The sequence below is a fragment of the Euleptes europaea genome, chromosome 1, assembly GCF_029931775.1.
Source record: "Euleptes europaea isolate rEulEur1 chromosome 1, rEulEur1.hap1, whole genome shotgun sequence".
Classification (NCBI taxonomy): domain Eukaryota; kingdom Metazoa; phylum Chordata; class Lepidosauria; order Squamata; family Sphaerodactylidae; genus Euleptes; species Euleptes europaea.
The window spans coordinates 148,440,609-148,459,092 of NC_079312.1; the positions used below are offsets into that span (position 1 = coordinate 148,440,609).

At 46.5% G+C, this 18,484-nt stretch overlaps 1 protein-coding gene across 1 annotated transcript in view; it reads right to left on the bottom strand.

The window, feature by feature from the left end:
* The window catches only part of CERS5 (ceramide synthase 5), an 89,818-nt gene extending 79,788 nt beyond the window's left edge, over positions 1 to 10,030 (bottom strand). Inside the window, exon 1 of the mRNA XM_056859555.1 lies at positions 9,825 to 10,030. Coding sequence (XP_056715533.1) covers positions 9,825 to 10,030 — 206 coding nt within the window. The remainder of the gene's footprint in view (positions 1 to 9,824) is intronic.
* Between the last annotated feature and the right edge of the window lie 8,454 nt (positions 10,031 to 18,484).

Here is an 18,484-nt window from a genome sequence, read left to right on the forward strand (position 1 = left end):
GACAAACGGAGGGAGACAGTTGTTAGGAGACAGAATATAGGAAGGTAAGGTTGGAAAGAGTAGATTAAAGGAGTAATTTGCCAAGCCTAGCTACGGAGCTCGCTCCAACGCTGCTTCTCCCTCTGAGGCAGGAGGAGAATTGACAGTTCAGGGCGTTTCCAGCAGAGGGCAGGCAGCAAAAGGTTTAATATCCTGCCTCTCCCTGAGCATAGGAAAAGGAAACACCCGCTGATCAGATGTCCTCTGATCCTCAGAGAAGAGAACATCAGCCTATACACACGAATTTCAAAGGGGCTATATATCCTAGCCCTGGCTCTGGAGAGGCTGGCCTTCCTTTTACCAGAAGGAAGGAGGGAGGAGGAGAGATGCAGTTGGTGGGCCTAGGCTGGAGCAGGTGGCAGGAAAAACAGGTCAAGGAGGAGAAACAGGCTGGTGGAAAGCTGGAAAAGGGGAACCAAGGACTGGAGCACAGAACTTCAGGGATTCCTGCTGCAGGACTGAAGTTCCAGGTAGACTTTGTTTGGACAGTGTCAGGCGAGCCCTGGGAAGAAGGGCCTGGAACCAGTGAACTCTTATTGATTCCTTACAGGGGTCTCGCCCTGAGAGAATATAAAGCCAGTGCTCCACCAACTGCACTGGCTCCAGCAGGAGTACTGGATCAGGTTCAAGGTACTGGTTTTGACCTTTAAAGCCTTACATGGCCTGGGACCTTTGAAGCCTTACATGGCCTGGGACTTTTGTATCTTCGGAACCACCTCTCCTGGTATACTCCCAAAGATCTCTCCAATCATCTGATCACAATCTACTGGTGGTCCCTGGCTCTAAGAGTGTGCAGCTGTCCTCTACGAGAGCCAGGCCTGGCGCCAGTCTGGTGGAATGCTCTGTCTGGTGACATCAGGATCTTAAAGAGTTTCACAAGACCTGCAGGACAGAGCTATCCACCAGGTCTATGGTTAAGGACTGCTGTGAATGTCATCTTGCTGGCCTCCCTATCCCCCCTCCTTTTATGTTATACTAGCTGAGAGGTAACCTGCCGCCTATCTCTGGCAACATGAGGATAATTTAGGTGCCATCTACAGTTTTAAGTTTTAACTGGGTTCTTATTGTTTTTAAATGTAGAATTTATGGTTAATTTTATTTTCAGTTACATTGATGTATTTTAAATAAGCCTGGCTTCTGCCGGGTTATAAATTGCAAAAATAAATAAACTTCAGCTGCACCATCTCTAAATAAGGCCTATCTTGTCTTCAATATGTACTGCATCCACTTCTTTTTTTCAATGCTCCATAATTGGTTTGATGAGTTTTATAATTTTATTACAATGTAATCATGTGATTCTAAGTCATAATCTCGGAGACATGATAGCACAACTAGTGGGAGCCATGCAGCTGGAGTCAGCTCCAACCAAATCACATATTTTACAGAACGGCAATGCCGAGAACAGACTTTCTGAATCTGGAAACATGAAAGACAGCCTAGTCTGAAAAATTCAATACTGGGACATGCCTTAGTACTTTTTTTGCTGCTTTCCAAATTAGGGGACACAAATGAATGAGATAAGGCATGTGAACCATGAAAAAAAATCTGTATTTTTTGGACCTGGATATCAGGGAGCCGAAAAATATCAGTATTCCAGGTTATTCAACTCCCAAATACCAGTTTGGTATTCAGATCCTCTTCCCCCCCCCCACCCCAGTATTCTGATATGATTCAGCTTCATTGTTCCCTATAGGCAATCTTTCTGGGGGGCTGGAGGCGTTGTTTAAGCAAATGGCACAAACAGAGCAGCTTTTGGAGCCCGACCACTAATTAACCCCAACTTTCAAGTGAATTGGGCCAAGAGGTCCAATTTTAAGGGCCCCTGAACAAGGTGTCCCCAGCCATCCTCCACTGTTTCCTGGGAGGGGGAGAGAATTCCATGTTTTCTCCAAAGCAAAAAAATTGGCAGAAAGTAAAGCAGCCACCATCCAAAAGCCTCCCAACAGAACCAATGCAGAACCAGATGATCTCAGTAGAACCACGGGGAAATGCAGCAAGTCTAACACAAAGTTAAACTAGGGAATCCAAGCCAAACTTAAAGTAGAGAATGAAAGCCAAGCTGATTTAACAAGGAGGGATGAATGACAGGATTGCCCATTAGGATCAATAGGAGATGCTGGAATGTGCGCTGGATATAATGGGAGCCAGGAATACCAACTGACTTGGATGAGCTCCATTGAACTAAATTATCATGTTTTTTTGCCACCAAGTCACAGCCAACTAATGGCAACCCCGTAAGGTTTTCAAGTCATGAAACACTCAGAGGTGGTTTGCCTCTGCATAGCAACCCTGGTATTCCTTAGTGGTCTACCATCCAAAGAGTGTCCAGGGCTGACCCTGCTTAGATTCCGAGATAGGGGTAGCCTGAGTTACCCAGATCAGGGCTGAAATACATTACATGTCAGGGGCAAGCCAGGAGGATGGTATGCGGTAGTGTGATTGTGCTGCTCCCAAGTGCTGTTGTGCTGTTCTGTCCAAGGCCAGTCCGTGCCCCGTGTTTAGTCTTCATAGATTCCCATACTGTGGGAATTGCCAAGTGCTCCTTCCTGCCTCTGGGAGGGGGGTTGCCTAGGTGCACTACTTCACTACTTCAGAGCAGCATTGCATCCTGAGATTCTAAACTGGGCATACATGCAGCGAGACACAGCCACATTGGAAGAGTGGATTTTAATGGTGGAAGAAGTGGAAAGCCGCCGCCAGTTTATTTCTCTTGCCCGACGGCAGGCCAGGGAGGGGGGAAGTCAGAAAAACCCTCCCAAACCTGCCACTCCTCAAGCCCCGCGGAAGCCGGCTCTACCTCCACCAGACCTAGCATTGCGGTTTCAAAGGGCAGCCTGCCTCGTTTGTGGGGCCATGGGTCACTTCACTGCCACTTGTCCGTCATGTCCCGGGGCTGCCGAGTCCCACTCCCCAGCCAGATGGGACTCCTCACAGGAGAGGACGCGCCCGGGGGAGAGGCACCGCAGCCGAACAGAGCATCCCTCCAAGACGAAAAGCGCCCCCAGCTCTACACGCCGGAGAAGTGACGGTGGACCTTTCGCCAGCGGACCCGTCAGGGTCCAGGATTACAATTGCTACTCCTGGGGAGAGTAGCCCTGCATCTTCAGAGGAGAGCGACCATTGGAACTCCCCAGCCCTTAACTTGGAGTCTCCTCTCGACCAGCCAAAAAATGGACTGAGTCTGCCGTAGAGGGAGCGATACCGCAGACCTCCGCAGGTGTTCCTGCGAAATCCAAGGCTCCTGTCATGGTGAGTGAAGTAGAAGAGACTGTGTATGTAGATGTGATATTACGACATTATAGAAAAGGCCCTCAATTACATGTTAAAGCCTTAATAGACTCAGGGTGTGCCCGCTCGTTAATTAACGAAACCACCTTTAAGGCGCTCCAAGGGAAGTCAGTCCCTTTACCGACACCTGTTCACTTTGCTCAAATGGATGGCAGTGATTTGGGGGGGGGCGAGTCGATCGTCTCACTCACGGAGTGGCAATGGGAATTGGCCACCATTGGGAACAAATCAACTCAAAACATTGCATTTGCTACGGAGACAGTTTTGGTGGGCGGGCATGCGATCAGATGTGGACTCCTTCATCCGCAGCTGCCCCATATGTGCAGCGGCCAAACGATCACAGGGCAAATCGCCCGGACTTTTACAGCCGTTAGAGACTCCTTCGAAACCGTGGGAAGTGACTGCAATGGACTTCATGACGGACCTACCCCCTAGTGGGGAAAAGACAGTTCTTTGGGTAATTACTGATCTGTTTTCGAAACAGGTGCATCTTGTACCCTGCGCAGATATCCCTTCCCCCCCGAAATGGCCCGTCTCTTGGTGTCACATGTCTTCCGTCTACATTCCTTCCCGCGCAAGATAGTGATGGACAGGGGGTCAACTTTCGTGGCCAAATTCTGGAAGGCTTTTCTCAAACTGGTTGGAGTAGAACAAGGACTGTCTAGTGCCTTCCATCCCCAAACGGACGGTCAGACTGAAATGGTAAATGCGATGTTGGAATGCTATTTATGCTGTTACGTTAATTACCATCAAGATGATTGGGTAGACCTGTTGCCTTTTGCTGAATATGCTTATAACTATGCGGTTCACCAGTCCACAGGATTCAGCCCTTTCCAGGTTGTCCATGGTAAAGAGTTTGGCCCCGCCGGTCATATTGATGTTTCTGAGGAGGGGGTGGGAGCGGATGTGGCCGGATGGGTGCGTTCTATTCAAACAACCTGGCCATGGCTGGTTAAAAATCTAGAGCGGGCCAAACGGCATTACAAGGTTCAGGCTGACAAACATCGCTCCCCCAGTATGGAATGCAAAGTGGGGGATCTTGTCTATTTGTCCACCAAGAACCTACGATCCACCCGCCCATGTGATAAGCTCAGTGCCAAGTATGTAGGTCCGTTCCCCATTTCCCGGATTATTAATCCAGTGGCTGTGGAACTCTCCTTGCCCATGTCCCTACGAAGAATCCATCCTGTGTTCCATGTCAGTCTTTTAAAACCGTTTGTTCCTTCCCAAAAATGGCATCCTGAACCACAACCTAAAGTGCCTGAAATGGGGGGGGGGGAGAGAGGAGCATTTTGAAGTGGCTAAAATACTGGATTCTCGCATTTGCTACGGTGCCCTTGAGTACCTGATCCGATGGAAGCATTTTGGTCCCGCCCAGGATGAATGGGTGCACGCCAGTGATGTCTCCGCCCCCCGCTTAGTACAAGAATTTAATGCAGCCTACCCTCACAAACCCACGGTGGGAGGATGAGGGGGGGTCTTTAGGGGGGCAGAATGTCAGGAGCAACCCAGGAGGATGGTATGCGGTAGTGCGATTGTGCTGCTCCCAGGTGCTGTTGTGCTGTTCTGTCCAAGGCCAGTCTGTGCCCCGTGTTTAGTCTTCATAGATTCCCATACTGTGGGAATCGCCAAGTGCTCCTTCCTGCCTCTGGGAGGGGGGTTGCCTAGGTTACCAGTTATCTCCTTTTGCTTTTCCATATATGCTGTGCACCTTGCCTTTGCCCCGTACTAGTGTCCTTTTGAATATGGCTTCTGAAACCTGTCAATTCTAACCAATAAAACTGCTTTCGTGGATTTGCCGTCTGCTGAAATCTGTTTATGGGTTCGCCACAGGGCTAGAGCTTACATTACATCACTCAAAAAGTTGAAATGAAAATGTACAATGCATTTACAGTGAGGGTGTCTGGGCCCAGACAGACTGCTCTGGGACTGGAGTAATAGCTCCAATAGCGGAATGATGGCCCTGAGAGTAGGAGACATTTTCTGCGACTAGAATGACTGGCCCCAGAGTGGAATGACGGTCCCTGGAACCAAATAATCTGCTCTGGACATTCCAATCCTAGAGCAGTTTATCGGGTTCCAGGGACCATCATTCCATTCTGAGGGCCGTCCTTCCAGTCCCAGAAAAATTCTGCTACTTTCAGAGCCACCAGGAAAAAGAGTCAGAAACTAACTTCAGAGAACAACTGTTTGAAACTTAACAATTGCTGATCTTAATGAGAAAAAAACTGGCTTCATATATGACTAAAGCAGTATTGTAAATGAATATTGTTATTGAATATTTAATATATTCATAGCAATAGCATGAGTACTCTAGGTGCTTGTGGGTATATTTATAATTACAAATCTCCAGTGAAACGTGGTTTCCTAGGTTCTCAATAATTAGGTCAGTGCACAGATAAAGTGTTCTTTGCCCCCAGCTTTCAAATACTCAATAGGAAAGCCTCTCCTTAACAAGGGATGAGCAGAGTGTGGTCCTGGTTTAGCAGATGTGAGCTCTGACCTGCCAGCTCAGACTGCACACTATCTCTACCATCTTAATAAAGTGAAGCTGTATTAATCTGGTAGCCAAGAAATTGAAGGGATGGGGTGGGACAAAGACAATCTCTACAACCTCTGCATGGCAGTGTTATTTACTAACCCTGAGCTGCCTTGAGGACCCATTTTGAGTTAGAAATGCATGATACTCATCTGAGAAAAATAAACAGCTTCCATTTCCTAATTGGAGAGACAAGTAGAATTTCATCAGTCTTATAGTCACAAGCTTGCTGGGGGTAAAGGGAAGATGACTGGGGAAGGCACTGGCAAACCACCCCATAAACAAAGTCTGCCTAGGAAACGTCGGGATGCGACATCACCCCATGGGTCAGGAATGACCCGGTGCTTGCACAGGGGACCTTTACCTTTTTTTATATTCACAAACAAAAATAATAAAATATTTCTAAAAAATTCAACAAGACTTAAGTTTAAGCAAGCCTTTCTTGATCAGGACTGAGCATGGCTCTTTCAAGATAAAAGCTGATCTCACCAGTCTCTCAAAGTTTCAAAGTAACAATGGCAAAACTGAAAGTGAGAACCCTACAAAAAATACCCACTGCCATCTTCCCAGATTCAAAGAACTAAAGTTAATTACCTGTCTGAAATCTATACATTGAATATTTGTTCTCCAGATACACATATACATAAATGAAATTAGCATGCTACATTAATAAGTCAGAAATATACCCACTTCCTCATAAAGTAAGACAGCAAATGGGAATAGATCATAGATCGGGAAGAAAGGAAAAACAATAACAGCTGTAGAAACATATACAACTGTAGAACTATATGGCTCAAATTCTTAGTCATCACTCCCAGGGCTAAGTTACAGCACAGAACTCAGGCCGCGTTCCTTCCCAAGGATTAGTGCAAGGAAAGAGGTAATTGAGAGGTTTTAGTACACAAATATGAATGTTTATGCATGAAAATCAAAGAAGCCAAGAGACTTCTAAACAGGAAAAAGTTGCCTCTCTCTCCCAAATGCATAAGGAGAATTTCACAACTGAGATGCCAAAGTATCCTTCCTAGCAGTTTGATGACAAAATACAAAAACAGAAAACAATGTGTAGAGTTGACTCACTACAAGTGTGGAAGCAAGTAAGAATGCAGAAATCTGTTTTAAAATTAAAATCAGATGTATTACTGGTTTCTGCTAAAAGCTGCAGTATACCAAGTCAGACCATTGGTCCAGCCAGCCCAGCAGTCTACTCTGAACAGCAATAGGCCTGAAGATCTTATCCACCAATCATTCTGTGTGCTCCTACCAAGGATCCTTTGATCTACAGTTGTCAGCCCCTAGACTTGGGAGCCTTTGGCATGTAAAACATGTGTTCTGCCACTAAATTATACCTTACTCCTTAATATGGAAAAATTGTTACCTGAAAAAGTGAATACACGTGCGTAAAATCACACTAGTCCTTTTAACAGCAAATACATACCAACAACAATAAGCTCAAATCCTATGTTATGAACTGACCCAAATTTGTTCACATTTTGTGGAAGAAATTTCCATCACCAGAAAATGTACATGATGTACAGTATTTCAGATTGTATAAAAATGATTTATTTACTGATAAAAACTGGTTAAAGTTACAAAATTAGGAGTCATTTTCTGTATTCAATAACTTAAGTAAGAGTGACGCTAACAGCACTAAAGATAAGTTTAATTCTTTCCAGTTGAAAGAATCATTTTCTTTTTAATAACCCTGTTCATATAAGATAAGGGTGGGGAACCTTTTTTCCGCCAAGGGCCATTTGGATATTTATAACATCATTCACAGGCCATACAAAATTATCAACTTAAAAATCAGCCGACCAAGCCCCAAGAAGGCAGCTGCCCCAGATGACCCCCCAGCGCAGGCAGGCAGGCATCCAACCAGTGGTGGGTTCGCCAACCTAGTGGCCCAGGATGGTCTGTTGCACCAGCTGGGTGTAGCCGTCCAGCCGCACGCATGAGTTGCTCCTGCTCCACATGGTCGGGGCAGGATTCTACAGCCGGCTCCTGCTATCTCCACCTGAAGGAATGAAATGAGGACACACTGGCTAAGAAGCCCCCCCCCCCATGCATTCTGGCCCTACCCCCTTTAACCCCTCCATTGTTGCCACTTCCGCTCCCAGCCCTCTTGTAGTACAGAGGGAATACGTTTCTCCGTGACCCGGGTAGGAAAGGGTTAACAGTTTCTTGGGCGGTTCTAGCAGCTCCATAGCTAATGACTCTTCTGCAAGGGGGGAAAAGGTTCCTTTTCTCGGCAAAACAAACTCATATCTGCCTTGAATAGAGGCTATTCCTGTCCGCAAGAGGGGGCGGATCACCAGTCTTAGATCCTTCTGAGCTAGCGATCTGCCAGGACCCACGAAGGGCCAGACCAAATGATTTCGCGGGCCTTAAATGGCCCCCAGGCCTGACGCTCCCCACCCCTGATATAAGGTCTTGTAAGCAAAGGAATTACCTTATCCTGGTGGGACTGGACTTTGCAGCTGATCCTGACCTGCATAGCCCAGGCTAGCCTAATCTTGTCAGTTCAGACGCTAAACAGGTTCAACCCTGACAAGAATTTGGAAGGGAGACCTCTCAGGAATTCCGGAGTCGTCACACAGAGGCAGGCAATGGCAAATCACCTCTGAAAGTCTCACCATGTCAGATGGGACATGACACCGGTTGTTGTTGTTTTTTAAAGTAGAAAACAGAAGGTGGCTACCAGGCTCGACTGCTATTTGTGGATACCGGGTAATGCTATATGCAGTAAATTACAGCATCAATAAATAAACAGTTTCAGAAGAGTGGTTTAAAAACTACTTGGGAACATCTTGGGAACAAAGATGAAACCCACTTTCACCAAACCACTACAAATACTTGTTTATATAGCAGTTTTGAAGAGGTCAGATACAAACATATAAAGCTACTTGTACTGAGGCAGACCACCAGTTCTCATAGCTCAGTATGGATTACTGATAGGCGGCAAAAGGTTTTTCCCAGCATGAAGTCCGCACTAACTGAAGGACTAGTGAGAACTGCAGTTTTTGCAAGAAGTTTAACAATAGTGGTACCATAAAGAAGGTAACTTCTCTCTCTAAGGACCCCCTGCATCACCCTCCTGCACTTACATCTTTGCACTACCAGTTTTCAATGATACCCCAATGTAACTCCTCACTGGCAAAAAAAAACTCCTCCTAAATTAAAAACTTACTGCATCAAAGGAAAAAGACTTAACCCAGCATTTGCCAATGCTGCACTAGTTTTCTACTTGCAGGGAGATTTTTCTTAAGCACCGAAGGAACGTGAGAAAATGCAATTGCACCACCTGCAGTCTAAAACAGTAAAGTCCATTTCCCAGCATGTATGAACTGTATCGTAAAAGACGGGGCTGCACATTAATTAATCCAGATCAAGCGCCATTATATAAAAAAAGTAATTTAGGGTCTTTTCCTTGCATTTCGTTCTGCTGTGGATCGCCTATGAACTTAAAACATGATACATGCTTCCAGAAAACCAAGCCCCACTGGCTTCGAAGACAACCTGATCGAGCTAAGCGGGACTCCCTCCCAAAAGCAAGAGCGCAGAGGATGGCAGTCCAGGGAGCGAATCCGAAGAGTTAGGATTCCATAATACCAATACCAAACCTCAAGCAAAAGCCACCCAGATTGGCCTCCTGCAGGGCCAGCGGGGATGGCCAATGGCAAAGCTGCTCTCTGCCGAGCGGCTGGGGCTGACTTGAAAGCCGTGGCGCCAGGCCCAGCACTTGCCCGGGAGTAAAAGCCCTGCGGGACTCAGGAGACCCGAGCAGGCCAGGATCGCAGCCACCTCCGGCGGAGGGTGAAACCAGCACTCCCCGCGCGTGGACCCCACCCCACCCCACCCCACCCACCGCGTCAGGCGGAAGTGCGCTTTGAACACCCCCCCCTTCCGCCGTAACCTGGCGGGGCGAGGTCCGCCCGGCCGCAGTCGCGCCCCTCAGTACCTCTCCAAGACCTGCCGCAAGGCCAGCAGGCCGAGCGCCCACGGGATGGCGCCCAGAACGTGGCCGGCGCGGGGGTGCCCTTCTCCGTCGCCGGCACCGTCCCGCTCCAGATCGGCCCAAGTCACGTTGGCGGGGAGCCAGAACCGCTCGTTCCAGATCCAGCCCCAAAGCAGAGCGCCCGCCGTGACGGCCGCCGCCGCCGCCATCTTCCGACCTCCCCCCGCGCCCGACCGGGCCGCCGCTCTCTCCGGCCTCCACACCAGAGGCTAAGTAGCAGCCGCCGCTGCCGCCGGGAAAAGGGGGCGGGGAAAGCTGGCGGGAGGGCGAGGCCTAGCTAGGCCACGCCCGTCGGTGCGGAGAGGACACGCCCACGAACCTTTGCTTCTTGGTTTCTTCGGGAACCGTTAGGAGCCGTACGCATGCGCTCTCCCGGCGGCGGCTGGTTTCCCATCTCTCCAGAAGAGCGTGGCTACGTCACGGGCCCGTGGAGGAGGCGGGGGAGAAAGGTGCGCAGCAGGAGGTTGAAAGTGCGGGTTGCGCGAGCAGGAGGCGGCGAGGGGAAAAGGGTGGCAGCCCTCGCGGGGGCGGGCCCCAGTCCTCCTGCAGCCTGATCGGAACCTCTGCTCTCCTGCATGCAGGCAGTTTCAGCACTGCAAGATGCCAGTCAGGAATGCTCATCTTCTGCAGTCGGCCGTGGTCTGGTCCTTTCTAAGACGCACAGACGGGAGCAACTTTAAGTTGCGCGGTAATAGCAGGTCTAACACACTTCGTAACAGGAATTGGGGATGTGCCTCCCCCTTTGCAGTCCCCCCTATTTCAGCCCTAACCAACGGGGGTGGGGGGAATCTGCCACTGCTATGTGGAGATACGTCTGTGACATAAGAAGGTCAGCAAGCACCAAGCAGCTTTTGGGGGCTGTAGGCGTCACCATGAAGTGCTCAAGTACAATGCAGAAATGGAGCAACAGCCAGCCACCAGCAGAAAAAGAGAGAGAAAGGACTGGTTAAAAGAATGGTTAAAAAAAAAAAAGCCGACAAGAGGGCCATGTGAATGTGCTCCTCTGATGGCATACTAGTGAGCCAGCATGGTGGTTTAGAGCAGGGGAATCTCATCTGGAGAACCGGGTTCAATTCCCCTTCACGCGAAGGCTTCTGAGTGACCTTGGTCGGTCACAGTTCTCTCAGAACTCTCTCAGCTCGCACAGAGAAAGGCAATGGCAAAACACCTCAAAACGTCTCTTGCCTTGAAAACCCTACGGGGTTGCCAGAAGTCAGCTATGACTTGGCAGCACTAGGAGAGGACAGAAGAGAAACCAGCATTTACAAGCTTCAGGACAGGAAAGTTTTTTCCCCAAGGGGGGCAGGATTTCCAAACTGTTTCCTGCTGCTATAATTCTTCAGGGATCCCTACCTAATAGTAAATAGAGAACCACCACAGAAAAGTTCAGTAGGTAACTAGATGCTCAGGCCTGAATCTCCACTTGTGGAGTAAATGTCTACCATTATGTTTCTCAAAGACAGTAAGAGTGCTAGTCTTTGTTTAAGTTGTCAACTTCATGTGATTCTTTCTGTTCTGTTTCCTATGTAAATCCATGCTGATTTAACTGCACCTGCAGAAAATTCTACAAAGCATGGTCAAGGAACCACAAGTGAGGAATCTGGGAAACTTTTTCCCCAACTCTAGAACAGACACCCAGGAGGGTGACGCGGAAGCCAAGCGGATTAGCAGTCTTGTCCAGGATACCGATCAGAAAGTCCACGGCCACATAGAAAAGTGTAGTTTATTTGTACAGTGCAGAAATATATACAGATACTCCTTTCACACTCTCCGCTCATAACATCCCGCATAGAACTGCGGTTTCACTTCATTATATACACCTGGTGGTTACCGCCACCAATCACAGTAGATATCCAATTATCCTGGCATTGCTACTGCATTGCATCAGCCACCTGGCTCTAACTGGATCAGGCCAGCTTTCTCTAGCTCCCCAGGTACTTTCCAGGCTGATTACATCATCCTTAGATCTCACTGATCTATCCTGCACCTGTCAAACTAACTGACAGACTTGTAATCTTGACACTCCTTCTCAAGGATTTCAGATTAGTTTGATTAGTTTCATGAATCTATTGCAATCCACAATTTTAGTAAATAGATCTGCCACATTACCAGCACTGGCACACTTTACAATACATACCAAGCCTTTGTTCACAGATTCAATTACATTGACATATCTTATTCTTATATGCTTACTTCTGCCTTTAAAGTTTTGCTCAGTCGCAAGTTGTAGCGCTGATTGACTGTCAGTATACACCTTTACCGGTAATTGTCCAGACACATTGAGTTCCTTCATGAGATAGACAAACCATTCCACCTGGTTTATACATTCACTCACAGCACTATATTCTGCTTCACATGAACTCATGGCTACAAATGACTGTTTTACAGATTTCCAATGTATGGGTGCTTTACCAAAATACAACACATACCCGGTCGTTGATTTCGCGTTCCCCTGATCTGACCATGATGCATCTGCATACGCAGTCAGTTCCCCATTACATGCATTCAAGCATAACTGGTTGTTCACAGATCCCTTCAGGTATCTGAGTACACGCTTAGCTGCTTTCCAGTCACTCTGCTTTGGTGACATATTTTTCCTGCTCAGGCAATGTACCGCCTGATATATGTCTGGGCGAGTCCAACAAGCAAGATATAACAAACTTCCTATCAGGGACTGATACAGAGATTTGTCACACTCTTCTTGTTCCTGAGACTCTTCACATAAATAACCTGTGACCATTGGGGTTTCAGCTGCATTAGCATCAAGCATGCTAAACCTTTCCAGCAACTGTTTTATTTTTTCTGTTTGAGACAAGTAAAAAACACCTTTACTGTCTCTGTTTATTTTTACCCCAAGATAATTTCTTATCTCTCCCAAACATTTCAGTTTAAAGCGTTCTCCAAGCTGTTTCTGAAATTGTTCCTGGTCACTCTCATTATTGGTTATTACACACAAATCATCCACGTAAATCAGCACGTATGACTCCTTCTGACCTGTGCACCTTGAAAACAAACAAGGATCAGCAACACTGTGTGAAGCCTAACTTTTTAACAGCCTCAATTAAACATTTGTGCCACTCTCTGGCCGATTGATGCAAACCATACAAAGCTCTGTTCAGCTTTAGTACTTTGCCTTCTTCCTTTAATTCAAACCCTGGAATTTGAGTCATGTATACTTCTTCTACCAAAGGTGCATTTAGATAAGCTGTCTGAATGTCATAATGGAAAACCTTCAGACCTTTCAACCCTGCAACTGCCAGGGCTGTTTTAATGGTTTCACAACGAACTGTGGGTGAAAAAGTTTCATCAAAGTTAACAAATCTCCTTTGAGCAAACCCTTTACAAACTAGTCTGGCTTTTCTTTGTACAGTACCATCAGCCAACTGCTTGAGTTTGTAAACCCACCTGCAACCTATTACAGGTTGTCCCTTTGGTAAATGCATTGGTGTAACTACCTTGTGCTCCTTCAAAGCATTCATTTCCACACCCATGGCTTGCAGCCATAAATCTCTCTATCACCAAGAGAAAGCACCTGCTTGTAACTTTCAGGTTCCATTACAGACACGTGGTTGATTAAGTCACATTCTTCAAAACCATATCTTGATGGAGGTACTCCTTTATTACTTCTGTCTGACCGTCTGACTACCGTGCCACTAGACTCCCCTCCTTCTGGAGTCTCAACCTTTACTGTTTCCCTGCTTGCAACAACTTCAGGAAAAACACTTTCATCTGCCTCTGGCTGTCCATTAGCCGGCAATAAAACTTCTTCAGAAACCTTCTCATTTCCATGTAAGCGTGGCCAATTAAAAGATTCTCCGAAGTTCGCTGATTTGCTAAAAGACACCTGGTTCTGATCATTAGCAAAGCGATAAGATTTTGCTGCATTCTGATATCCCAGAAAAATCAGCGGTTTGGATTTCTTGCCACCTGCTCTGCGGTTCTTTAAAGGTATATTCACCCAAGCCTTAGTACCAAACACTCTTAAATGCTTTAAAGAGGGATTTCTATTGTACAATGCCTTGTAGGGAATATTGTTAATGCTGGAGGTCCAAAGTCTATTAATCAAATAACAAGCCACCTTGATGCCTTCCCCCCAGAACTTGGGTTTTAGATTAGCATCCTCTATCAAAGCTTGCAACATTGACTTTAGATAACCAATCCTCCTCTCAGCCACACCGTTCACCTGAGGAACACAGGGATTAGCCAATCTGTGCTCAATTCCCTTGCTTTCTAACCACTGGGTAAATGCACTAGAGACAAACTCACCGCCTCTGTCAGATTGTATACTGGATACCTTGAGGTCTAGCTGCCTTTCCACCCTTTTAATCCAATACTTGATGGTTTGACATGCCTCACTTTTCTGCTTCAGCAGATACACCCAGCCATAACGAGAGAAATCATCCACAATGCATAAAGCGTACCGGTTCTTAGACACACTCTCAGGAAATGGACCACAGAGATCTAAATGAGCAATTTGCAGAGGTCTGCTTGCCACCCTTTGGCTTACCTTAGCCACTGGACTACGTCTGCTTTTAACAGATTTGCAGACAGTGCAATCTAGGAAAGAATTACACCCATTCAACTTAATGTCATCCTTCCCTAACACACTCAGGGTTTTCTTTAGAATGGAAAAGGAGGCGTGGCCAAAACGCCTATGTAGAAGGTGTATGCACTCATTATGTGGATTTTTATTCACAGACTCCACTACCTTAGAAGTTTCTCCTGTCCTTCTATGCACCACATAGACATCCTTTTGCAAGTGCCCTTCTAACATTACAACCTCCCCCTGGCTTATCTGGCAGGTGTTTCCTTCAAACTGCACCTTAAAACCAGTCTTAGCCAGCACAGAAACACTTAGCAAACTATGCTGTAACTCAGGCACACAAAGTACATTTTGAAACTTATGCTTTAACTCTGGGAAAAACACCTCCCCTTCAGAGTGTACCTTTAAGTGTCTCCCATCTGCTAGACTTACATTAGTCTTAGCAGACTGCTTTTGGTTAACCAACATGGAAGCTTTGTTAACAAAACATGTACTTGCCCCACTGTCCAAGAGCCAAATGTTCTCTTTGTCTCCAGCCTCTGCCAGCACAACAGCAGTGTAAGTTCCATTCACTGACTGTCTCTTTGGTTGCTTATTCCTGGCCAACTGGGGACAATTTTTTTTCAAATGTTGTGAGGACCCACAGAGAAAACACTTTCTGACAAACATCACGCATTCCTCATCTTGCTTGTAGCTCCTACTCTGCCTTCCGTCGCCTCCCCTCTGCTGCTGCCACTGGCTCTGCGCTGAGTAGACCTCTTGCCCGTCTCGGGGTTGTCTAAACAGCTCGGCTGCAGTCCTCGGAGTAGACTCTATCCAGTCTCTCTGCCTGGGATGAAAAACGCGCTGGGGGGCTGAGGTCTCGGCAGATGGGCAATTCGTTGATTTAACCTCGGGGGTGTATCTCAGCTGGGCTGCTGTCTTCTGCTTACGTCCTTCCTCCTGTCGTTCCTCTTCTTCCAGAATTCGTCCAGTCAAGTATTCATAGGTTAATTGCCCTGCTGCCAGGCTCTCCAGCGAGGTTACTAAAACATCAAAGCTCGCATCCAGAGAACTCAAAAGCAAATACACCCGGTCCTCCGCAGATATAACTTTTCCCCTCAACTCCAGCTGTCTGAACAACTCTGCTAGGGTCTTCAAGTGGGCTGCGGCCGGCGTGTGCAGTGATTTATGGCATCTATAAAGCCGCCTCATTAGTGCTAGCAGCGTGCCAGCTGAGTCCCGGAGATACACTGCTCGCAGACTATCCCATGCCAACTTTGCATGCTCTTTGCCAACAACAAAAATAAGCTGGTCATCTCCCACCGTCAAGGTGATATTGGCAAGGGCTTTTATGTCCTTGGCAATCTCGGCTGCTATAGTAGGGAGTCTTTCCACAGCATCCCATAAATCTTCCCTTTTCAGATACTGCTCCAACCTCACAGACCAAACGTGGTAATTCTCTGAGGTGAGTGTATCCACTGGGATAAAAGATTGTTGTGCCATTACTCACACAGCTGTCACTCTTCTAGTAGCTTCTGAAAATCCTGGACTCTGCGTATCTACCACCACACATAAAACCTGCGCAGTGTAGCAGAAACACTCCTGTAACGTAGAGGAGCTGGGCCCATAACCCTGACGCGGAAGCCAAGCGGATTAGCAGTCTTGTCCAGGATACCGATCAGAAAGTCCACGGCCACATAGAAAAGTGTAGTTTATTTGTACAGTGCAGAAATATATACAGATACTCCTTTCACACTCTCCGCTCATAACATCCCGCATAGAACTGCGGTTTCACTTCATTATATACACCTGGTGGTTACCGCCACCAATCACAGTAGATATCCAATTATCCTGGCATTGCTACTGCATTGCATCAGCCACCTGGCTCTAACTGGATCAGGCCAGCTTTCTCTAGCTCCCCAGGTACTTTCCAGGCTGATTACATCATCCTTAGATCTCACTGATCTATCCTGCACCTGTCAAACTAACTGACAGACTTGTAATCTTGACAGAGGGCAGACACACACCTGCAACAAAAGGAAATGCATGCTTAGTGAGTCACAGCCCTGTTACATCTTGAACAAAAAGGGCTCAATCCCAAGGTAAAATGACACTGTTTAGCGACAGTGTTGGTAGAACACTCTGAGCTTCATATCACTCACACTTTTAAAAAAAGCAGGTCTTTAAACGCTTGGTTTCAGTCTGTGGCTAAGTGAAAGTATTCACATCTGTGCTATGGAAGCTTTCCACCTGTTGGGCAGCTGGGAGAAGGCAACGCTACTTAAGCAAGAGACATAAATGGTTAAACAGTAGCTTAATGTGCTTCGTTTATGCAAAAAAAAAAAATCCAAAACACAGTAATGTGATATATCTTTAAAAGCTTAAGAAATGTTTAAGATCTTAAAAACTTAAACTGGACCAACCAAAGTAAAAAAATAATGAGAAAGTATTTGAGTACTGCCAAACTAGAATTCCTGTTTCTGTAAGATTTGTATCAACCAGGAGATATACCTCCAATTTTACTTGCACAAATGCAACATGTATTCCCTACCACCACTGCCTAGGCACAGTGTTCCCACTTTACATGAATTTTCTTCTTAACACAAGATTACATTGCAAAGATTACATTGCAAATATTTAACAGTCCTCCAAATGCCTGCTTCTCTGCTCTCAACAGCTGCTGGTAAACAGGTGCCTGGCAACATAAGATCCTTCAGTTTTGCTCCAAACACCTGGATCTGAACAAGAGTTCCATGTATCCCCATAGTAAAGCTTCTTCAGCAGGAGTTACTGGCCAAGTAAACAAGTCACTCACAACTTGTTGCATTTGTCATTAAGGAGACAAACCTATGCACTTTCATTTGTATTCGCCAAGTCTGCTTGTGAAGCCAGTCCCCCTGTCCCCACTGACCTATGATCATTTCAGATAACAGAATAGAAAGCAGTATGAACTTTGCTTCCATGAGTCCTCTCTGCCACTATCCACAGCAACTAACACAAAAAAGTAAAGCAGGATGCACTTTCAGTATTTCCTTCTCTCCACTTCTCAAGCAAATTTTGGTTTATACTTCAGAAAAATCATGCTGTTGGATTTTGTGCTGCAATATCCAATGAGATCTGAACACACTAGAAAAGTGGGTGGATGTGAACAAGATGCAATTCAACAAGTATAAGTACCGAGTTCTACATCTAGGTAACAAAAATGAGGAACACGCATACTGGATGGGGATACACTTCTGGGTGGCAGTGTATGTGAACGAGATCTTGGGGTACAGGTGGACAATAAGCTAAATATGAGCAGTCAGTATGATGCAACAACCAAAAAGGCCAATGTAATCTTGGGGTGTATCAACAGAGGCATAACATCCAAATCGCAAGATGTCATAGTTCTACTGTACACCGCATTGGTCAGGCCGCAGCTGGAGTATTGTGTGCATTTCTGGAGGCCTCACTTCAAAAAGGATGCAGACAGACTGGAGCAGGTGCAGAGGATAGTGAAGAGGATGATTAGGGGCCTGGATACCAAGCCCTATGAGGAAAGGCTGAGGGACTTGGGAATGTTTAGTCTGGAGAAGAGGAGGTTGAGGGGGGACATGATTGCGCTCTTTAAGTATTTGAAGGGCTGCCACTTAGAGGAGGGCAGGGAGCTGTTCCTGTTGACAGCAGAGGATAGGACTCACAATAATGGGTTTAAATTACGGGTGGAAAGGTACCAGCTGGATATTAGGAAAAACTTTTTTACAGTAAGAGTCATTCAACAGTGGAATCAGCTTCCTAGGGAGGTGGTGAGCTCCCCCTCACCGGCAGTCTTTAAACAGAGACTGGACAAACAGTTGTCAGGAATGCTCTAAGCTGATCCTACATTAAGCAGGGGGTTGGACCCTGTATGGCCCCTTCCAACACTGATCTAGTTCTACTACCCTAATCCTATTGCATTGTTTGTTGAATACCTCATCCTGTCGATTATATTGATTCACTGCGTGTAATCCGTCTTGAGTCCAAGTGGGAAAGATGGACTATAAGTGACGTGAATAAATAAATAATGAATTTAAAATTTGCCTATACTTAAGGTTACCCT